Source organism: Oryctolagus cuniculus, chromosome 1 (genome assembly GCF_964237555.1).
Source record: "Oryctolagus cuniculus chromosome 1, mOryCun1.1, whole genome shotgun sequence".
In the NCBI taxonomy this organism is placed as follows: Eukaryota; Metazoa; Chordata; class Mammalia; order Lagomorpha; family Leporidae; genus Oryctolagus; species Oryctolagus cuniculus.
In genome coordinates this window covers 51,694,113-51,718,051 of record NC_091432.1, presented here as the reverse complement: position 1 = coordinate 51,718,051, position 23,939 = coordinate 51,694,113, and the positions used below count along the sequence as shown (strand labels likewise).

Below are 23,939 nucleotides of genomic sequence, written 5' to 3'. Positions count from 1 at the left end.
CAGCGTAGGAGAACCTGAAGAAGAAGCTCCTGGCTTTAGATGGGCTCAGCTCCAGCCGCTGCAGCCATCTGGGGAGTGAACCAGCAGATAGAAGACCTCTCTCCTCTCCCTCTGCCTTTTTGTAACTCTGCCTTTCAAATACATAAATAATTTTTTTTTAAAAAAGAATGATTTCTAAGGTTGCACCATGAAATTTGTATTCTGAAGCAAATCGTCATGGATTTTCATGCAGTCAGTCCACAGACTGCAGGCTGTGACAGTAAGAAGTATTTATTTTCTCTAGCACTAAAATTAAGGCAATTTTGCAAACACAAATAATCAGCTGTATTTCTAGACTACAATTTATAGTTGAAACTACTTAAAAAAAAACAATACAAAACAGGTGGTGAAATAATTTTATTTCACAGTTGTCTTTAAAATTGTAAAGACACTATTTTCTTCATATAAAAACATTAGTATAGATACCTACACTGTCTACAAAATGATTATATAGACCCCCTTAAAGAAAAATGCACCCATTAAATGGTTTCAATGAGGTTGCCCAGAAAAACTCACATTTGGGCTGATTCCTAAACATACACTCCTACCACTTTCTTCTTTTGGTTCAAAGTATAGATTATTTTCATCAGTATGTGTTCCTGTACTCTTACATATTTGAAAACACACATATAGACTGTTTTGTCACTCAGTGTTCCATTGGCTCATCAGCCTTCTCTGCAGGTTCATCGGCAGGCTGAGCAGGCTTACGAGGGGAAGAAAAGAGAAAATACATAAAATGAATGCTTGCTCGATATACATGTACTTTTAGTCATATACATTACATTATTAAAAATACTAGGAAAAAGGGGTTAGAGGATAATATATTTTGGATATGCTATTTTAGTTCATTGTCCTGTTACAATTTCTGAACAAATACTTTAAAGAATATATATATGTATATATAAAACATTTTACAGTTCTGAAAACTTAAAAATCATAGTGATTCTATCACTTTATCATATTTTGTGCCAAGCTTAAAATACAACCCAATACTTTTTAGACATACTTTCTCCCCTTTAACACCAATAAAAACAGCAAAGATACAAAGAAAAAAGTTGTGTAGCACTTCTTTTTCCTAAATTCTTGTCAACAACAGTTTAAATAATGCAAATCTTCCCCCCCAAGTAATACAAATATTATCCTTTGCAGACTGAAATTAATTTATGTTGTAGAACCAATTTATCAGGCACTTTTTAGTTTCAATTTACATTGGCTGTCAAATAAACATATATTAATAGCAAATACGTATTCTAAACATCCAACAGAAAGATCCATAATTAATCTGAGATTCATCAACACTTCGTGCTGCTTTTCTAAGTGTTCGAAGTTGGGCCCCAGTGAACCACTCTTCCCAGTCCCCACTCACATAGACTCTGACTCATTTTAATTAACAGAAAGTACACATAACTCTGGGTCTCAAGTCTTAAATAATTCCTGACAGCTTTCATTTGTGAGCTTTCGAAAGCTCTGAGTTCTACCCTGCTGATGGAAAGGCCCTGATACAAGACAGAGGCCCAGTCTTTCCTAGCAGAGGTCTCAGCACCCAGCTATGAAACCAGAAGGTACTGACTGAAGAAGCATGTGAGTAGGGGCATCTTGGCTGGTTTGGCCTGATTCCACATCTGAATGCAATGTCTGAGAGATCACAAGCAAGATCAGCAAAGGAATCATCCAGCTGAACCCGTTAACTACACAATTGTTGAGAAATAACATTTGTTGTAGCTCATTACACAGGAATAGATAATCAAATCACCAACTCTTTTCCCTTTTTGTGTTTATCAAGATCACTACCCCCCCATATTTCACTTTGGTGAAATATGGTGAGTTATTCCTTAAATTTGCTATTGCCATCTGAATTATCAGCATATCTCAATAATTAAAGACTAAAACCGGACACAGTTGTGGTGGGACCAGTAGCTTATGATAGAACTAAAGCCTCCTGTGTTATGATATATACCTGTGCCTTCCTCTGTGGTCTTTCTTCAAGACCTTCCAGGAATGGAGATACATCATCATCATCATAAATTGTAAACTCCAAGTCTTTGCCAACAATTCCAATGGAAACATTCTGAAGGAGGGAACAAAGGTAAAAATAAAAAACCATAAGAATTTGGGTTGGAAAAATGCTGATGATACAATGCTGAGTAGAAAAAAACAGAATAAAACTATGTATCTATAGGGAGAAAACAGGAGAAGGAAACTAGTAGGCTCGTGTAATTAGCAGATTTCATCCTCACTTTTGATGAGAAACCTCACAGATTGTTCAGGCTATAATGTCTTCACATATGTAGTAAATAACAATTATCCAGTCACTATTAACAAAGTGACTTTATAACTGTTGATGAATTTCACTTCCATTATGATCATCTTAAGCAGGCCTTAGGGGTTCCTGGAAAATACTATGCCAATTTCTTTTTTTTTTATTTTTTATTTTTTTGACAGGCAGAGTGGACAGTGAGAGAGAGAGAGAGAGAAAGGTCTTCCTTTGCCGTTGGTTCACCCTCCAATGGCCGCCGCTGCAGCCGGCGCACCACGCTGATCCGATGGCAGGAGCCAGGATCCAGGTGCTTTTCCTGGTCTCCCATGGGGTGCAGGGCCCAAGCACTTGGGCCATCCTCCACTGCACTCCCTGGCCATAGCAGAGAGCTGGCCTGGAAGAGGGGCAACCGGGACAGAATCCGGCGCCCCGACCGGGACTAGAACCCAGTGTGCCGGCGCCGCAAGGTGGAGGATTAGCCTATTGAGCCACGGCGCCGGCTTGCCAATTTCTACATCATTCAATTGCCCTTTCTCTCAGACAACTCATCTTAACATTCTCCATTCTCCTTTCAGCTGAACACCTTCCTGACAGGCTTCTACTGTATCCACTCTTTCCTGCATCTATGTTCCTAGATTCCCCTGCTTCTAGCCACTATGAATGAATTTCCTCTGTAAGGCCAATCTTTCCTCCTATATATTGTTAAAAGCCAAACAACAACAACAAAAAACTAAACAAATTATCTCACAGTTTTTCTCAAATTTCTTCTATATAAATGTTTCCCTTTACACTGGATATTCTCATGATATAGCAATTATGATGTAATTTCTCACACTTTATCAACATCCGTTTCCAGACACCAACCCATTTCTCTGTAGTCTCAACAGACAACCTTGTCCAAACAGCTATATCCAATTCCTCTTTTCTCACTCTGTACTGACTCTATTTATATGGGCTTTTGCCCCACAATTCCATTAAGACTGCCACCAAGTCCTCCGTGACTATACTACTGCTAATCTAACAGTTAATTCTTAATTCACAACTTCCTTGATTAGCAATTTCTCATTCACTCTTCTTCAAAAGTTTCTTCTTTGTTTTCAAGGATTCTTCATTTCCCAAGTCTTTCTCTTACCTCTCTGGCCTATTTTTTCAGTCTCTTTTGCTAACCCTACACATCTCCCAACCTCTAAAAGTTAAGTTTCCTTGGCCCAGTTCTCAAACTATTGGTTTAATCTGTGTTAGGGATCTCATCCAGTCTAATCTCTAAATGACATTTTGACATGAAGACTTCAAAACTTTAAACTCTAAGTGGGACCACTCTCCATGGTACCCTAAGGGATGCTAATACTTCCTACTGTATTACCAATTGGTCAACAGGCACTTCAAATTTGACATGTTCATAAATGACTGCCTGATCTGCCTCCCTAACTTCTTCTCCAAAATCTGTCCCTCCCACTGTCTTATCCAAACCCATAAAATCATAAATCATTCTTTCCAGTTAATCCAAAAACTTTGGAAGAATTCTTTTGTTCCCACTCACAAACTACAACAAATCTGTTAGCAAACTTTTCGGGCTTCAATTTCAAAACATTCACATTTGAGTCACTTATCACTATTTCTATCACTGTGCTCCAATCACCAGCATCTCTCTCCTGAATTACTACAATTGCTGTAAAGTATTTCCACCCACGTCCTCACAATAATCTGTTGTCAAAAGGCCAGAGTGACTCTCTTAAAACCTAAACCAAATCATGGTGTTCCTCCGCTTAAACTCCAACAGTCACTCAGTAAAATGCCAAGTATGTACAGTGGCTTATAGGACACACAATCTGGCCTTTGTTACCTCTTTGATTTCTTTCCTTCTCCTTTTCCTCTTGATCTCTGACCCCAATGCTATTGGTTTCCTTGCCTTGAATACTAGAAATATTCTGGCCTCAGGACCTTTGCCCTTGTATTCCTGGAATAATTTTGCCCTAAGCAGCTGCATGGTTTACTCACCTACTTTAGATTTTTCTCTCAAATTTCAACTTCTTGGTGATATCATCCTTGACCATGCTATTTTACAGTTATACCAACCATACTACCTATCTACACTCAATTGGCAAATTACTCCTCTCATGTTGTTTCATTTTCTCTATAGTGTTTAATATCTTCTAATACACAATTTACTTATGTGCATACTAATTCTATCAGAATTTGTTTTGTGAAAGTCAAGATGTTTGTTGTGTTTACAAATATATATATAGAACACTTACCACATACCTACAAAGTGCCTACACAGGGTAAATGCTTAATACATACATTTGGTTAACTATTAACAATACAAAGATATTATGGCTTTATTGCTTTACACTAAAGAAATATTTTGAAAAATGACATTTCAAAATTTAGCAAATAGCTTAAAGGGAAAGAATGAGACAAGGCAACTACCTCCCAAATTAAAGAATTTAAGTATCTACTGCTTTATCACACACACTTGTGCAAAAAAAAATTAGACTACAATGTTAATTAGAAACATACTTACCTTTGTAGTCAGGTCCTGCTCTGCAGGAAGTGTCTCTCTTAATGCACGCAGGCCATGTTTAACCAGTTCATTTAAATTGCCTATATGTAATAAATTAACAGGTATTTCTTAACTTTGTTGTCAGGCTAGGTTTCTTTTATTCATCAAGTGAAAGTCTGAAGTTGTGGCTTTAGTTGCATACTAAACTTATCGCAATAAATACAACCAAAAGTTTAACGCTAGTCATACAATCTTCTAAGAGCCATTACTGACGTTGCTATTATCTAATGAGAGGATACATGATTTCTGCCACTAAATTTGACCTTTCCATTCACTACATTAAAATCCTGATTCACAATGACACAACTGGAAATTTTGTAGAAGGTGTTCTGTGGAATGCTAGTTTCTAAATTTGCTCTTTAGAAAAGGAATCTCCAGGGGGCAGGCAGGCATTTGGCCTAGAGGATAAGATGCCAGTTAGGACAACTGTGCCCCACATTGGAGGACCTGGGTTTGACTCCTAGCCCCAACTCCAGATTCCAGCTGCCTGCTAATGCAGACTTCAAGAGGCAGCAGAAACCGCTCAAGAAGTTGGTTCCTGCTTACTGGTATGGGAGACAGGATTTGAGTTCCTAGCTCCTGGCTTTGTCCCTCCAGCATCTGTGGGCATTTGGGGACCGAACAAGGAAATGGGTGAGTGAGCACTCTCTTGCTTCACATAAATAAATAAATAAATAACTTCAAATAAACAAGTAACTTTTCTAAAAAATGGATTCTTGGGGATGGCATTGTGGCACAATGGGTCAAGCCACTGACTGTGATGCAGGCATCCCATACGGGTGCCAGTTCAAGTCCTGGCTGATCCAGCTCCCTGTTAATGTGCTTGGCCAAGCAGAAGATAGCCCAAGTGCTTGGGCGGGCCCCTGCACCCATGTAGATGAAGCTCCTGGCTCCTGGCTTTGGCCTGGCTCAGACCCGGCCATTGTGGCCATTTGGGGAGTGAACCAGTGGACGCAAGATCTCTCTCTCTCCCTCTTTCTGTAACTGCCAATCAATCAATCAAGAGAAAGGTAAGATTCTCCAACTCATTCTCTGTGGTATTACCTTGATACTAAAACCAGAGAAAGATATGAGGAAACTACCAAGTGATACCTATTATGAATATAATAAACATAAAAAACTTCAACATATAAAAAGCATTATAAGCCACAATCCAATGGGATTTATCCCATGAATGTAAAAGCTGCTTTAACATTTCAAAGTCAACCAATGTAACACAGCACAGTTACAGAATAACAACAAATCTGCATGGTTACTTCAGGCGACACATAAAAAGCATGCAATAAAACCCCAAATCCTTGCATGATAAAAACATTAAACTAGTAACTGAAGGAAACCCCCCCCCTTTTTTTTTTTTTGACAGGCAGAGTGGACAGTGAGAGAGAGAGAGAAAGGTCTTCCTTTGCCGTTGGTTCACCCTCCAATGGCCACCGTGGCCGGTGCGCTGCAGCCAGTGCACCGCACTGATCTGAAGGCAGGAGCCAGGTGCTAGTCTCCCATGGGGTGCAGGGCCCAAGCACTTGGGCCATCCTCCACTGCATTCCCGGGCCACAGCAGAGAGCTGGCCTGGAAGAGGGGCAACCGGGACAGAATCCGGAGCCCCAACCGGGACTAGAACCCGGTGTGCTAGCGCTGCAAGGCGGAGGATTAGCCTAATGAACCGCGGCGCCGGCCCAGGAAACCCCTTCAACCTGACAAATGGTACCTACAAAAAAATCATATTTAATAGTGAAAAACTAGAAGCTTTTTATATTAAGATCAGGAACAAAACAAGGATGCCTGTTCTTACCATTTCTATTCATCTTTGTAGGTGAGGTTCTTAGCCAGGACAATTTGATAAGAAAAAGATATAAAAACATTCAGATCAGAAAGGAAGAAGTAAAACTCTCTCTATTCCCAGATGACACAATCTTGGATCTAAAAAAATCCATAAAAACTACCAGAATTTTTTTTTTAAAGATTTTATTTTATTTATTTGAAAGAGTTACAGAGAGAGGCAGAGAGAGAGAAAGAGGTCTTCCATCCACTGGTTCACTCCCTAGATGGCCACAATGGCCGGAACTGTGCCAATCTGAAGCCAGGAGCCAGGAGCTTCTTCCTGGTCCCCCACGCAGGTGCAGAGGCCCAAGGACCTGGGCCATCTTCTACTGCTTTCCTAGGCCATTGCAGAGAGCTGGATTGGAAGAGGAGCAGCCAGGACTAGAACCGGCACCCATATGGAATGCTGGCGCTCCAGGACAAGGCTTTAACCCACTGCACCACAGCACCTGCCCCACTACCAGAATAAATGAGTTCAATACGGTTTCAAGATCTAAATCATGGGCGAGCACTGTGGTGTAGTGGGTAAAGCCACTGCCCGTGGTGTAGGCATCCCTTATGGGTGCTGGTTCAAGTCCCAGCTACTCTACTTCTAATCCAGCTCTCTGCTATAGCCTGGGAAAGCAGTGGAAGATGGTCCAAATCCTTGGGCCTTTGCATCTGCATGGAAGACCCAGAAGAAGCTCCTGGTTCCTGGCCCCTGGCTGTGGATTGGCGCAGGTCTGGCCATTGTGGACATTTGAGAAATGAACCAGCAGATGAAGATCTCTCTGTCTCTGCCTCTCTGTAACTCTGCCTTTCAAATAAATAAATAAATATTAAAAAAAAATCTAAATCAACATAGAAAAATCAATTGTTATTTCCACACACTTGAAATGAATAATTCATACATAAAATTGAAAAAAAATTCTAAGGAATAAATTTAAGAAAATAAATAGGTTTGTGTACTGAAAACTACAAAACATTATTGAAAGAAATTAAAGATGACCTATTGGAAAACATTCCATGTTCATGATTCAGAACACTTGTATTATTTTTTTAATTTTTAAAATTCATCTGAGAAGGAGAGAGAAGGGGAAGAAAAAGTAAGACAGAGGGTGCATGGAAGCACATACTCCCCCCATTCCATCTGCTGATTCACTCAGCAAAAGTCAATGATGAGTGGGGCTAAAACCAGGAGTTGGGAAAACAATCCAGGTCTCTCATATGGGCGGCAGGAATACAATTACTTGAGCTGTCATCACTGCCTGCTACACAATCCCCTTTTCTAGTTAAATCTATTATCATACTACAGCAGAGTTTGCTTTGAGTAATAAGACAGTTTTTTCTGTATTCACTCAGTCTCAAATATTTTCTCCACAGAATGCTATAATGCCATAACAGATCAAGTGACAAAGAAAACTGGTAAAGCCCTGATACCAGCCCTCTTCCCAATGCGAAGCAAGTCACGTGAAAACCTGCCCTATCTATCACGTCTTAAATCTTTCACTTTCCTTTCTCCTTGTTTCAAATGGATTAATTAATGCAGAAATATCTATGAGGCCCAAAGAACAAAATCATGGAAAATTATAAGTTGTTAACAGAATTGACAATTGATAGCTAGCTCAATGGTTTACAACAATCACTGGGGCATATTACAGAGCAAGGGAATCAAGAATATTCAAGGCTGGGGACACATTTATATTCTGAAAAAGTTAGAAAAGAAAAGAAAAAGTTCTACTGGTGACTGAAACTAATGGGGTAACCAACAGTAAAAATTAGAATGTGGGACAATAAACATTTAAAAAAAAATTTTTTTTTAAAAACCTGTAATGAGGAGATTTCTTCATTTAGGATCCTATGTTTATTCACCATATAAAGACTGGAGGAGTAAAGAGCAGGAAACATGATCACTTACACTCCATAAACTCAGACATATGTCTTTCCAAGTAAGTACGAGCTGATTGAGAACGGGCTCCAATGGACATAGCTCTGCAGTCAAAATAGTTAGCAGATGGACAGGTTTGGAAAATGTGAGGGCCCATATCCTACACATAGAAAGAAATACACCATTTAATTCTTGACTTTGGTTGAGCTAAAACACACACACATACAATCATTAACAATTAACAATTCTCTATGAACTTACATCATATCCAGCAATAAGCAGTCCAACACCATAGGGTCTTCGGCCATACCTTTGTGTTGGTATCTGGGTCTCTTAAACGAGTTAAAGAACTTGTTATAGCAAGTACTAAAGAGCTATGTCTATTTTGAAATCCCCTTTAAAAGTGATGCCTGTATAATTCTGAAACTGGGCTTACCTTATGTCTGAAAAATATTAATTGCTTTCAAGGGCTAATGAAAGAGCAACTCAATTTCTTAAGATTTTTTTACAACCTTACCTATGTTATAAATGATCACATTTTGTATGATCACATTCCTATTAACTAACCTAAGCGTTAAGTATCAAAACCCAAAACCCTTTAAAGTTCACATCCATGCATGCTAACATAAAAAGGATACTGCTTCCAATTAGAGATACAAGACGAGACACCGGAAGTGGTCTGTCAAATACAAATCTGGAATCCAAACATTCCTGGCGCATAAAATTACTAAAAAGAAACAAGAAAAATTAATAATTTCGAATCACAGATAGTGGATGCAACCAAGTAAAGTTTCACTTTGATTTTCTCCTGAACATTTACATAGACTACACCCATATGAGGAAAGCAGAAAAAGGTAAGAAAGACAGAACCACAAGGATGCACTTTGGTGCCAAACTCTGGGGCCATGTGAGATTTTTACAAAATACTAAAATATATCTTAGCTTTAGAAAATCTTTGTCTTAGGGCACTGACAGGTCAGAGAAGACTGAGAATAAAGACAAAGAGAATACTTATTCTGCTCTTTTCCTTGAAAGCAGACTAAAATTTCCCCATTAGAACAAGCTATTACAAAAAACAGAAGCCGTAACAGTGAAAACCTTTACCACTGTTCCTTCCAATGTTACCTCTATCCATTAGCAGTGCTCTAAGGCAGATACTGGATACTAGCTTGCTGAGTTTCACTGTTAAACCCAACGAGAATTAAGCAAGGCTAACATTGGGTAAAACTCATGTCTATTAAAGGGAGTAACCACAAAAAAGACATTTTCCTTTCTTTCCATGCTGCTTTGTTCCTGGTGTGTAAATGTCACATTTGAAGATCAAACTTCTTTGTTAAGTACTTTTATTTAAATCCATCTCCCAATGCTTTCTAGAACTTAAATGCCCAATATGAGAGACACTAATCGCATATGGCTGCTGGGCCTTTTAAAAAGTAGCTAGGCTGAACTAGGATGTATTTAAAGTAAAAAATATATAGCAAAATTTTGAAGACTTAGTACCAAAAAAAATTACAGTATCTCATTAATAAACTTCTTATATTAATTATATGTTCACATGGTGATATTTCAGTAAACTGAGTCTCACAATATTTTATATATCTAAGACCAGACAAAAACTTATGCTGTCATTATGTTGCAGACTTAAGAGAAAAAGGGCTCGAGGATAGGGGGTGGAAGAGGTGCTACAACTATCTCCTACCCCCAACATCACACAAATCACTTACTACCTGAAAGGCACTGTGTTAAGTGCTCTACATATCAGGTTATTAAACAATAATCTTGGAAAATACTGAAAAAAATTGAGTGTTTAAATAAGTAACCCAATCTCAGATATTAAGTGGTAAAGGTGGGAGTTCAACTTGTTTGGTTTCAAAGCCTCACCTGTTCACTTACATATTGCTTCTCAGCATAAAAAAAAAAAAATCTGTGTCTCCTCTGGACTCCAAAGAAATTTACCAGTTATACTCTATTTTCTAAATTATAGGACAAACTAATTTTAAGTTCCTTGAAGAACTGGGTCTGAGTTATTTTTGTATGTTCTGCAGTACCCAGTATTGAGCTTTGCAAAAAATAAATGTTTAAAAAATATTGGTGTATTTAAAAGGAAAGGTGGGGGCCAGTGCTGTGGCACAGTGGGCTAAGCCTCCACCTGTGGTGCAGGCATCCTATATGGGCAACCGATTTCAGTCCTGGCTGTTCCACTTCTGATTAGCTCTCTGCTATGGCCTGGGAAGGCAGTGGAAGATGGCCCAAGTCCTTGGGCCCCTGTACCCACATGGGAGACCCAGAGGAAGCTCCTGGCTCCTGGCTTTGGATCGGCTCAGCTTTGGCCATTGCAGCCATTTGGGGAATGAACCAGCGATGGAAGACTTCTTTCTCTCTGCCTTTCAAACCAATCAATCAATCAATCAATCTTAAAAAAAAAAAAAAAAAAAGACGAAAAAAGCAAAGGTGGTATAGCTCATTCTTAAAAATGATACAAAAGTGTCAAGTGTTTCTTAGACATAACAGAGTCTCAAACAACACATGTTACTTTAAGTTATCACATTATTTGATGACTTCTCAAGTCTTAGTACCAGTATGTTGAATTCTATTAGTTACTATTACAAGAACCAGGATATGGAATATTCAGAAACTAACCCAATCCATTAAGATAGTCATAATATTAACTTATAAACATTCTGGCAGACAACTTCCCAACATAGTTTACCTCAGTCTTTTCATGATAAGTAAACAATTATGAGTCAGGGGCCAGTGCTGTGGTGCAGTGAGTTAAGGCCCTGGCCTGCAGTGCTGGCATCCCATATGGGCACTGGTTCAAGTTCTGGCTGCCCCACTTCCAGTCCAGCTCTCTGCTATGGCCTGGGAAAGCAGCAGACAATGGCCCAGGTCCTTGGGCCCCTACACCCATGTGGGAGAAGCTCCTGGATCCTGGCTTCAGATTGGCTCAGCTCTGGCTGTTGTGTCCATTTGACTAGTGAACCAACAGATGGAAGACTTCTCTTTTTGTCTCTACCTCTCTCTGTAACTCTTTCAGATAAATAAAATAAATCTTTAAAAAATATTATGAATCAGAGATGTTTGTTTTTCAAAATCATACTCACCATAACAGCCTAGCATCAGCAGTAAGCCCCGCAATTGAAATACCAATATGGTTGTCAACATGGAGAATTTTTTTCTGATGAGCTGCAAGCTCTGACTGTGCCCTCTAAATAGACATCATAAAAGATAAAAATAAGTTTAAAACTTTACTGCCTACACAGTGAAATTTTCATTTGATAATTTTGCTTTCTAAAGGAAGATATATTTATTGCTTTATTTACCTTCAATGCAACCAACACTGCATGGGTTTTTGATTTCAGACCAACTGTGGCTGAACCTTGCTTAACAGCTTCCATTGCATATTCAATTTGATGAATCCTGCCCTAAAGGGAAAAAAAACACATGTCTTAGAGTCACCTTAGAAGAGTTTCACAAATTAAGAATTAAGAGTCCTCAAACCTCAAGAGCACTGTTAAATCTCAAATGACTTTTTTTAAAACCAGAAAATGTATTGAATTATAAATTTAAGTTATGGGAGTGTCTAAAATGAATATATCCCATTTTCTCACAGTCTACAATCACACAACCTTCTAAACATATTGCAGCCATGAAAAAGCTCTTGAATGGAATAGTATGAAACATTATCTTACCTGAGGACTCCAAACAGTGACATCATTGTCATACTGGTTACGAAACTGAAAGTAAAAAAAAAGATCAAATTATTGTCAGAACCCTCCTCTTAATATTAAGAAATGTGTGATTTCATTACACATTAAAGTAACTGTTAAGGCAAACTCACTGGAAGATTACTACTATACTCAGTGGCAAGCCAAGTCTACAATTTCTATGAGCTGGGGAGGAAGGAACAGCTCTAAATGGGTCTCATCTTTCCAACTTTCTACCCAGCCACTCTCCATAGCGCTCCCTTTGGGTTCAACTATTGAAGTTTATATGCATCAAACTTTTTCTTTAAATGAGCTCAAATGTCTATCTCTTGAATTCTTCTCCCAAAACCCTCACAGCACGAAGTCCCACAGCTCTGTACACATCCTTTTCTATCTTAAAATTAAGGTTAGGGATATGTCTGATTATCTTTGAGCCTCCCCTGTACTTGCACTTTTGTACACATAAAATTTTTCTTTGTTACTTTGGGCTAGATACGAATAACTACGATACACTACTGTTTTAGACAATCTTCAAAAAGGCCTTTCACTACTTGGCAGAACAATCACAGGGGAGAGCGGACTGAACGCTGGACTCTTTGGCGTGGGACTTGAAGCCCACAGAACTACATTATAATCCTGAGTCCATCATTTCCCCTTTCAGGATAAGTTCACTCATTTGCAATCAGGTGACTGGACAAAGTGAAAGAGACCTTTTCTGATCGCGCCCTAGGGGGCTGATAAGTCGGACGGACCCACCAAGGAAAGGGACGCGATCTAAGGACACACACCCTGGGTCTAGACCGCCCCGGCGGTACAAGGCCGCCTCCGAGTCAAGTCCCGTCTCTCTATCGTCCAGAGCACGAGGGATCGTTTTGGACCTCTGGGAATCTACTCCGGTGAGGGAACTCGAGAGGCGGACTCGACCACTTCATCGAGGCCTTGAGAATAGCGAAATGCGCCGTGAGGAAAAGGCTGCACCGGCTACCGACCGCAGCTCGCCAGGCCAGGCCGGAGATGCTGAATCACTGCCGGAGCCCTCCCGCAGACTGGGGTTCCCATGCCCCGTGGCCTCGGGCCGCTCTAAGAACGGCAGGAGAATTGGTTCGCCATCCCCAAGTCACTGGGACCTCTGCCCTAAACCTTCGAAGGATCGGGACCCAACGCACCATGGTTCCGTCGCCGGCCTGGCTGCAGGACTCCTAGCGAAGGTGCGGAGTAAGGAACGCAGCCGAAACTACCGCTCGGCGATCTACAGAAAAGGCTGCGGGGTTTTGACGGCGGCAGCGCAGGGTAGATCAGTCTATTCCGGAGCTATCGATAGGTTTCCAGCGCTTCCTCGCGCCCTCCTGCGTGGGCGGGGCCCTGGGAGAAGGAGGAACTGAGATTGGCGGGAAACGTAGGCCCCGGAGTGCAGGCAGTGGCTAAACAGCAGCTCGTAGCCCGTCCTGGAGTCTCAGGTTCATCGTCCTCAGAGATTTGAGCTGTGTGTGTCTGAGAAGAACGAGGCTTCAGGAAAGGCCACAGAATAACGCCTGTTTATGTGTGTCAGCCATACTCTTCCTCGAGTATCTTGCTGGTGTGCGTTCTTTGCTTTGCACTTATGAATCCTCTGCCTTCCTTAAATCTCTTCTTCGAAGACCCTGATACCAGCAGCCCTTCATTTTTTATCACTGTTGTTTTCCTCCTCCGGACTTTGAACTACTGTCTTTCCATGCCCTCAGAACCAAGCAGACACCCGATAGATTAGATTAGGCCGCTGAGAATAAAAGGACTTTTTCTTCTGAATTATCTATTTTCTTTTCGAAAGGATCTTCTGGCAAATCCCCAAATGAACTAGTTTGAGACAGCTCTGAGCATAGCTGCCAATAACACCTACCAACTGGTAATTCTCTTTTTAAAGAAGAGGTGAGTGCCTAGATTAAGGTGACATTGGAGCTGAAAGCATCCCTTCGGGATGAGAGTTTTGCATGTACAAGAACTGGCTCAGGTGGTGTGGTCAGGTTCGCAGCAGTGTAGAATCACACTGTTTAGAAACCTTTGCATGTATGTGTTTGAACGCTTTCTTGTCTTCAACATTTTGCAGGTCAAACAAAGATGCCCTGGTATTCTGCATTCTGAACATATATTTACCCAGATCCCTATTGTTTGATATTTAGGTCCTTCCAAATAACTCACGAACTGTTTCCTATATATGTTTAACATCCATATTCTTTTCTTTTGAGTCAGTTCTAGGAAATGGAATTACAGGTTCAAATGAAATGTATAATTTTAAGGCTTTTCATGAAAAGAGCTAAATTGGCTTTTAGAAAAGTTTTACTGTTAGGTCCTCAACTGTAGTATATGGGGTTGCCCCCCTCAAATTTGCAACAATGGTTATTGTCATTTTTAAAGTAACAGATTAAATTAATAGTTCATCTTTTTGATGTACACATTCCTAGCATGTATGAAGTGCTTAATAAATATTGGCGAAGGGAATAAAGAATGTTGAATGAGTGACTAAATGCCCATTTAAAAATTGTCATGTAACATATTTATGGTTATGTGTTGCATACAAATCTGTCAGTTCTTTTACATATAAAATTATATTAAACTATTTTTAATACTATTAAAAAGTTATAGCCATTTTGTTTTCATAAATATTTCTGAAATATTTATGAAATGTCTATTATATTTTCAGTAGTTGTATAGTGTTCTATTGTGTGGAAATGAGATAATTTACCTTACTATTGGTGAGCAATTAGATTCTTTCCAAATTTTTGCTATTATAAAAATACCATAATGATGATTATACATTATTTGGTGTACTTTCCTGATTACCTCCTTATGATGAATTCATAGAAGTAGAATTGTGGGGTCAGAGGGAATGCACATTTGTAGTTAAGATTTATATGGCTAAGTTGCAAAAAAATATTATATCTGTTTACATTCTACAGTGCCTGAGAATCCTCTTTCATTGTACCCTCACCAACATTGGATATTGTGAGTACACTGTGCAGTTATCAAGTTGATAGGCAGGGAAAAAAAAAAAAAAAAACCTCTTGCTTTAATTTTCTTTGTAGTTTTTGATTACTAGTAAAAAATCTTTTAATGTATTTCCTGCTGTTTGTTATGTTAGTAAACTGTACTTCATTCTTTTCTCAATTTATTATTACGTTACTCATTTTCTCATTCATTTGTTGGCACTCCCTGTCAATAGGGATGGTAACCTCTTATTAGGTTACTTTTTTTTTAATATTTTATTTATTTATTTGAGAGGTAGAGTTAGAGACAGTGAGAGAGACAGAGAGAGAGGTTTTCCATCTGCTGGTTCACTCCCAGATGGCTGCAACGGCCGGAGCTGTGCCAATCCGAAGCCAGGAGCCAGGAGCTTCTTCCAGGTCTCCCACGTGAGTGCAGGGGCCCAAGGACTTGAGCCATCTTCTACTGCTATCCCAGGCCATAGCAGCGAGCTGGATTGGAAGAGGAGCAGCCAGGACTTGAGCCAGCGCCCATATAGGATGCTGGCGCCATAGGTGGAGAATTAACTTATTGTGCATGGTGCATAGGTTACTTTTACAGAAGATTTTTGAATACAAAAAAAAGAAACTCCTTGAAGGTAGCTCAAGTGAAAATGAGGAGGGAAATTTGTTATTCCAGAGAGTTAGGGAACCACTTAACTGTCCAGGGATAGGAATTTTTTTGTCTTTTTTTTTTTTTTTTTGACAGGCAGAGTGGACAGTGAGAGAGAGAGACAGAGAGAAAGGTCTTCCTTTTGCCGTTGGTTCACCCTCCAATGGCTGCCGCGGCCGGCGCGCTGCGGCCGGCGCACCGCGCTGATCCGATGGCAGGAGCCAGGAGCCAGGTGCTTTTCCTGGTCTCCCATGGGGTGCAGGGCCCAAGCACCTGGGCCATCCTCCACTGCACTCCCTGGCCACAGCAGAGGGCTGGCCTGGAAGAGGGGCAACCGGGACAGAATCCGGCGCCCCAACCGGGACTAGAACCTGGTGTGCCGGCGCCGCTAGGCGGAGGATTAGCCTAGTGAGCCGCGGCGCCGGCTTTTTTTTTTTTTTTTTTTTTTTTTTTTTTTTTTTGACAGGCAGAGTTAGAGAGAGAGAGAGAGAGAGAGAGAGAGAGAAAGGTCTTCCTTCCATTGGTTCAGCCCCCAAATGGCTGCTATAGCCGGTGCACTGAGCCGATCCGAAGCCAGGAGCCAGGTGCTTCTTCCTGGTCTCCCTTGGGGTGCAGGGCCCAAGCACCTAGGCCATCCTCCACTGCCTTCCCGGGCCACAGCAGAGAGCTGGACTGTACTCATCAAACCTTCATTGAGTGAATACATGAAAGAACAGCAGATACCTGCAAAACCTGTCCTTTTGGTTATTGTTTCCTGAGCAAATATCCAGGGCTCTGTGACTTAGAAATTGGCTGGACTCTTCAGAGTAACACTTATTAAAGCTCTATTTGTAGACCAATAGAAGAAGGAACATTTGGTAGGCTTTTGTCAAAAGTGAAAGTCTGGGGCTGGTGCTGTGGTGAAGTGGGTGAAGCTGCTACCTGCAGTGCCACCATCCCATATGGGTGCCATTTTGAGTCCTGGCTGCACCCCAAGGGGCAACCAGGACAGAATCTGGCGCCCCGACTGGGACTAGAACCCCGTGTGCGGGCGCTGCAAGGCGGGGGATTAGCCTATTGAGCCGCGGCGCCGGCCGATACAGCTTTATCCTTAACTGGTAGCTAAAAAATGATTAGTAAAGATAATGTGTAGGGGGCCGGCGCCGCGGCTCACTAGGCTAATCCTCCGCCTAGCGGCGACAGCACACCGGGTTCTAGTCCCGGTCAGGGCGCCGGATTCTGTCCCGGTTGCCCCTCTTCCAGGCCGGCTCTCTGCTGTGGCCAGGGAGTGCAGTGGAGGATGGCCCAAGTCCTTGGGCCCTGCACCCCATGGGAGACCAGGAAAAGCACCTGGCTCCTGGCTCCTGCCATCGGATCAGCGCGGTGCGCCGGCCGCAGCGCGCCGGCCGCGGCAGCCATTGGAGGGTGAACCAACGGCAAAAGGAAGACCTTTCTCTCTGTCTCTCTCTCTCACTGTCCACTCTGCCTGTCAAAAAAAAAAAAAAAAAAAAAAAAAAGATAATGTGTAGGGGCCGGTGCCATGGCTCAATAGGCTAATCCTCTGCCTGTGGCGCTGGCACAATGGGTTCTAGTCCCGGTCGGGGGCACCGGATTCTGTCCCAGTTGCTCCTCTTCCAGTCCAGCTCTCTGCTGTGGCCCAAGTGCTTGGGTTTTGCACCCGTATGGGAGACCAGGAGAAGCTCCTGGCTTCGGATCAGCACAGTGCGCTGGTGGCAGCGCGCTGGCCGTAGTGGCCATTGGAGGGTGAACCAACAGAAAAGGAAGACCTGTCTCTCTCTCTCACTGTCCACGCTGCCAGTCAAAAAAAAAAAAAATTAAAAAAAGAAAAAGATATTGTATAGGAAGATTGGGTCAGCAAACATAGCACTACTTCTTTGAACATCATTGGTAAGCAATCCCTGGATTTTTAAGAATCAGATAAAAGTAAATTCTTTTTTTTTTTTTTTTTTTTGACAGGCAGAGTGGACAGTGAGAGAGAGAGACAGAGAGAAAGGTCTTCCTTTGCCGTTGGTTCACCCTCCAATGGCCGCCGCGGACAGCGCGCTGCGGCCGGTGCACCGCGCTGATCCGATGGCAGGAGCCAGGAGCCAGGTGCTTTTCCTGGTCTCCCATGGGGTGCAGGGCCCAAGGACTTGGGCCATCCTCCACTGCACTCCCTGGCCACAGCAGAGAGCTGGCCTGGAAGAGGGGCAACCGGGACAGAATCCGGCACCCCGACCGGGACTAGAACCCGGTGTGCTGGCGCCGCTAGGCGGAGGATTAGCCTAGTGAGCCGCGGCGCCGGCCTAAAAGTAAATTCTAAATAAAAGATGGAAATTTTCCCTCATGGACACATAAATTTTATTATGGTGTTGTGCTTAGCAACTGTAACTGGTATATTGAACAAATGGAATGTACCAGATGCAATGTGGAAATTACTTACTATTTTCCCTCCATATATGGAGTTAATTTTTACATACTTTTGAATGAAATAAGGTACAAGTCTCATGATTTTTCTGGTTATTTAAGTAAAAAAAGTCAACTAGTCAATTATACAACTAGACACATCAGTGATTAATAAATCCAATATCATTAAGAGTGAAGTTTCTTGGGGCCAGCGCTGTGGCGCAGCAGGTTAATGCCCTGGACTGAAGTGCCAGCATCCCATATGGGCACCAGTTTTAGTCCTGGCTGCTTCTCTTCCGATCCAACTCTCTGCTGTGGCCTGGGAAAGCAGTAGAAGATGACCCAAGTCCTTGGGCCCCTGCACCCATGTGAGAGACCAGAAAAAGCTCCTGGCTCTTGGCTTCAGATCGGCACAGCTCCAGCTGTTGCTGCCATCTGGGAAGTGAACCAGCGGATGGAAAACTTCTCTGTCTCTAACTCTCTCTAACTCTGTCTTTCAAATAAATAAAATAAATCTTAAAAAAAAAAAAAAAGGAGTGAAGTTTCTTGCCTCTCTCAACTTCCCAACTTGAGCTTGCCATGGCAAAAGAGTAAATGCTTGAGTTCCTCTCTGTTACTGCCTAAAATTTCTCTTCTAACATCCCCTACCACCACCACCACCACCAACCACAACTAGGTTGCCCTTCTTTTTCCAAGCTGAAACAGGAAGGGGTAAGAAAATTCTTAACTTGGTCAACCTATGATTATAGTATATAAACACCTTGAACTTGACAGATGTTTACTGTTGACATTTGTAACTTTATAGGTTCTTTGGAAATACATCCATTCTCACATTTACTCTAATGAAAAAATTCTTGTAATCTCTTGCTTGAACTTGAAGAAATACATTTTGTCTGGCTATCAGCTCAATGTTGTTAGTATCTGTAAGTTCACCTCTAGGTTCTTTCTGTGGAAGTTTTCCTTCCACCTGACCCTCTTGAGTAACAAATATATGATCCAAAGAAATAATCACAATGTAGGTGTGCCTTGTACTTTTGACCAGACCAAAAACTCACCTTTGCATTTAGTTAGCCAAAATGTCTTGCTCTCGAGGTTCTGCTAGAATGTTGGCTCTGTGAAGGCAGAGAATGTCTTTATTGTTCACTGTTGTATTCACCTGTGCCTAGTCCAGACACTAGTCCACTGTGACCCCAAGCCCCCTAGCTCTAGGGGAAAATATCAAAATTTTGTTGGGGTTGGCGTTGTGGTATAGCGGTCATCCCATTCAGGTGTCAGTTTGTGTCCTGGCTGCCCTACTTTTGAGATCCAGCTGCCTGCTAATGGTATGGGAAAAGCAGAGGAAGACGGGTCAAGTGTTTGGACTCCATCCACCCACATGGGAGACCTGGATGAAACTCCTGGCTCCTGGGTTCTACCTGGCTCAGCCTTAGCTTTTATAGCCATTTGGGGATTGAGGCAGCAGTTGAAAGATCTCTCTCTCTCTCTCTCTCTCTTTCTCTCTCTTTACCCCCGTCTCATTATGATTTTCAAAATAAATAAATAAATAATTTTTAAAAGATTTATTTGAGGCAGAGTTATAGAGAAAGGGAGAGACAGAGGGAAGGTCTTCCATCTGCTGGTTCACTCTGCAAATGGTTGTAACAGCCAGAGCTGGGCTGATCTGAAGCCGGGAGCCTCCAGGTCTCCCATGCAGTTGCAGGAGCCCAAGCACTTGGGCTATCTTACACTACTTTCCCAGGCTGTAGCAGAGAGCTGGATCAGAAGAGGAGCTGCTGGGACATGAACTGGTGCCATATGGAATGCTGGTGCCGCCGGTGGAGGCTTAGCCTACTATGTCACAGCACTGCCCCCAATAAATCATTTTTAAAAATTCTATTAAAGCCTCTCCCAGGGGATGAGGTGAGGAAAAAGTCATGTCCACACATGACACACCAAAGACTTTCTGTCTTCTAAATTGTCATCTTTCTCTGACCTGGAAGTGGGTGGACAATTTTAGAGCTGCAAAAGCAACTCCCTTCCTCTCTTTTGGGAATTTTTACTTTTGTAGTTTTGCATTTTGCTGTACAATATGGGAATAGTCGGCATTTTACTTTCTTGGAATTTCAGCTAAAACTGAGAATCTTGTTTTAACAACCCAAGGCATACACACACCACTTACTTGGTATTTATTTGTTTACATTGATTTTCCATATATTATATATATATATTTTTTTTTTTGACAGGCAGAGTGGACAGTGAGAAAGAGAGACAGAGAGAAAAGTCTTCCTTTGCCGTTGGTTCACCCTCCAATGGCTGCCGTGGCCGGCGCGCTGCGGCCAGTGCACCGCGCTGATCCAATGGTAGGAGCCAGGTGCTTCTCCTGGTCTCCCTTGGGGTGCAGGGCCCAGGCACTTGGGCCATCCTCCACTGCACTCCCTGGCCACAGCAGAGAGCTGGCCTGGAAGAGGGGCAACTGGGACAGAATCCGGCGCCCCGACCGGGACTAGAACCCGGTGTGCTGGCGCCACAAGGCGGAGGATTAGCCTAGTGAGCTGCGGCGCCGGCCGTCCATATATTATAAACCCTTGGAAGACAGCAAGTATGTCATATTTTCCTTAGTGTATGCATCTAATGTGTCACACAGACTAGGTGCTCAATAAGTTTAGTTTAAAAAGGTAGTGAAGAATAAAAATACTTTAGTAATGGTAATAATAATTCCAGATACATTACATAGTACCAAAGACTGACATTCAAAACTCTGTTTCCGGCATCTTCTAATAGGTATTTTTTTTACTTTGGAAATATTTATAGCAAAATTGTGGAACTGCTTGTACTTCCATGTCACTGTGCTGAATAGTCTCTGTTACCCCTTTAGATTCACTTCACCTGTATGGATTATGTCATCAAAATCCCTTTGCCCCTGACTTTTGGTTAGGCTCAGATAGATGGAAGGCACTAGCAGGAGATCAAAAAGCAATAGGAGATAAATATCTGTGTTTATTAACCTCATGTCCTCTGTGTTGGCTACACGTTTGCAGTGGTACTGCATCACTCCTTGCTGTTTGCCTGTCACCCCTGTAAAATTCTTTTTTCTCAAAATTTGTTTGAGAGGCAGGGAGAAAGAGAGAGAGAAGAGAGCTTTCTCCTCCCTAAATGCCCACAGATGCCAGGGCTGAAGGAAACTGGGAACTCAATCTAGGTCTCCCATAGGAGTGGCAGGAACCCAATTAAGCCATCACTGCTGCCTCCCAGGGTCTGCCTTAGCAGGAAGTGGGAGTCAGGAACCGGAAGTGGGAATTGAATCCCTCTACTCTAATGTGGGAGGTAGGCATCTTAACCTAAATGCCTGCCCTCTGATAGCCTTTAGATAGCTCGCTCTAATGTAGCTTTGTTTATACCTACTCCTGTTCCACCCGTTTCTTTCATTTTTCCTTCTTCCCTCCCTCCCTCTTTTCTTTCCTCCCTTCCATACTCTCTCCCTCTTTGTCTCTCTTTACTGGTTATTCAGCAGCTAAGTTGTCTTCTGCTAATAAACAACACTTGGAATGAAGCAAATTAGAATTAATAAACATAATTGGGAAGAGAAACAATTTAGAATTATACCTAAAGTATATAATATAATTTCCTTCTCTCAGTGTGTAACCAAAAATGAGGGCTATTTAAAAACCATTATCATACTTGAGTTGTGTAGAAATATTTTTCCCAGAAATTAAGCAGTTGTTCCAGAATATCATCTAGGTAATTGAGTAACAATAAATATTACATGTCCGTGGGAAATTGTCTACTTGACCTTTACTAGTTTTTATAATTCTACAAAATCTTGAAATAACTAACATTAGTCTTTAAATTGGAGAAGCAGTGTTGCTTTTGTGGCCTATTCTTACAAAATACCCTTATTGTGGTCAGGGAGTGCAATGGAGGATGGCCCAAGTGCTTGGGCCCTGCACCCCATGGGAGACCAGGATAAATACCTGGCTCCTGCCATCAGATCAGCGCGGTGCGCCAGCTGCAGCGCGCCGGCTGCAGCGGCCATTGGAGGGTGAACCAATGGCAAAAGGAAGACCTTTCTCTCTCTCTCTCTCACTGTCCACTCTGCCTGTCAAAAATAAAAAATAAAAAATAAAGAAAAGAACCACTGTGTATCCTAAGCCAGATCCCCAAAACACGCTGAGAGGAACTGAAAGCCATTAAAACCCTAAGAGACCAAATGTCTCTTGATTAGTCTACCAGGGGAACTTTTATATAGGGGCCACTCTGAAGAATTTGGCCAACCACCTTCAACTTATAAAGTCACCAATATCTGCATAAAAGTGATGAAAAGAGCAGGTTTTGGCCTCAGACAGTTCTCATTCATTCAACTGTTGTTTGTTGATTACTTTGCTATATGTCAAACTCTATTACTAAAATGTTGAGAAAATCTCATAAACAAAGTAGTTGGAAATACCTAAGGGTACTCTGAGAATCTAATCTAATATATTTATAAGTTCATTAAAAATATATATATTTTTTGACAGGCAGAGTGGACAGTGAGAGAGAGAGAGAGAGACAGAGAGAAAGGTCTTCCTTTGCGTTGGTTCACTCCCCAGTGGCCGCTGCAGCCGGTGCACCGCGCTGATCCGAAGCCAGGAGCCAGGTGCTTCTCCTGGTCTCCCATGTGGGCGCAGGGCCCAAGGGCTTGGGCCATCCTCCACTGCACTCCTGGGCCACAGCAGAGAGCTGGACTGGAAGAGGAGCAACTGGGACAGAATCCGGTGCACCGACCCGGACTAGAACCTGGGGTGCTGGCGCCGCAGGCAGAGAGAGGATTAGCCTATTGAGCCATGGCGCCAGCCCTTAAAAATATTTTTAAAAAAGAAAGAAAATTCCTGAGGGGATCAGCAATGTGCAACAGGTTAAACCACTACCTGCACTGCAGGCATTCTGTATTGGAGCCTCTGTGTGAGTCTGGGCTGCTCCACTTCTGATTCAACTCTCTGCTAATATGCCTGGGAAGGTAGTGGAAGATGGCCCGAGTATTTATGTCCCTGCCCCCAGTGTGGGAGTCTCAGATGCAGCTGCAGGCTCCTGGCTTCAACCTGGCCCAGCCTTGACCACTGTAGCCATTTGAGGAATAAATTTGGAGGGTGTCTGTCTGTCTGTCTTTCTTTCTTTCTTTCTTTCTTTCTTTCTTTCTTTCTTTCTTTCTTTCTTTTTCTTTCTTTCTTTCTTTCTTTCTTTCTTTCTCTCTCTCTCTCTCTCTCTCTCTCTCTCTCTCTTTCTTTCTTTCTTTCTTTCTTTCTTTCTTTAAAAAAACCTTATAGGAAGAATGGTATAGAAAAGATGAAGTTAGAGAGGAAATGGATTTGGGGCTAGAGGTATTATGAGACCTTTAGTCATAAGAAGGAGGTTGAGTGAGGCAGAAAGTTTCTAGAGGATTTTGAATAGAGGAATGTCGCTCTTGATGTTTTAAAAAGATCAAACCTGACCTTTGTGTTGAGAACAGGCTATAGGGGGCCAAGTGTATTAACAAGATTGAGGCTGTTAACAGTAATCCAAGTGAGAGATAATGATGGCTTGGACTGGAGTTGTGACAGTGAGGTTGTAGGAAGTACTTGGATTTTGGATATGGTTTGAAGACAGAGCCGATAGGATTGAATGTACTGTATAAGAGAAAGCATTCAAAATGACTCCAGTGTTTTAGCGGGAGCAAATGGAAGAATGCAATTGCAAAGAATA

The 23,939-nt window shown here is 42.0% G+C and overlaps 1 protein-coding gene and 1 long non-coding RNA gene across 3 annotated transcripts; one reads left to right on the top strand and one right to left on the bottom strand.

The window, feature by feature from the left end:
- Window positions 1-381: 381 nt before the first annotated feature.
- PSMA1 (proteasome 20S subunit alpha 1) lies at window positions 382-13,814 on the bottom strand. 2 transcript variants are annotated; one of them, XM_002708826.5, is made up of 10 exons: window positions 13,418-13,814; window positions 12,237-12,281; window positions 11,868-11,969; window positions 11,649-11,752; window positions 9,183-9,271; window positions 8,806-8,876; window positions 8,575-8,704; window positions 4,821-4,900; window positions 1,997-2,107; window positions 382-742 (listed from the first exon to the last, which is right to left on the bottom strand). In XM_002708826.5, exons 1-10 carry the CDS (start codon window positions 13,418-13,420, stop codon window positions 686-688), a joined length of 792 nt encoding a protein of 263 aa, XP_002708872.1. In that variant the 5' UTR covers window positions 13,421-13,814; the 3' UTR covers window positions 382-685. The 2 variants fall into 2 exon arrangements, with proteins under 2 accessions (XP_002708872.1, XP_069929255.1); XM_070073154.1 differs by lacking the exon at window positions 13,418-13,814 and adding an exon at window positions 13,040-13,275.
- On the top strand, window positions 13,571-15,264 carry LOC127492353 (uncharacterized). The gene is made up of 3 exons (XR_011388330.1): window positions 13,571-13,708; window positions 14,059-14,156; window positions 15,185-15,264. It is a non-coding gene; the product is annotated as an uncharacterized lncRNA (long non-coding RNA).
- Window positions 15,265-23,939: the final 8,675 nt, after the last annotated feature.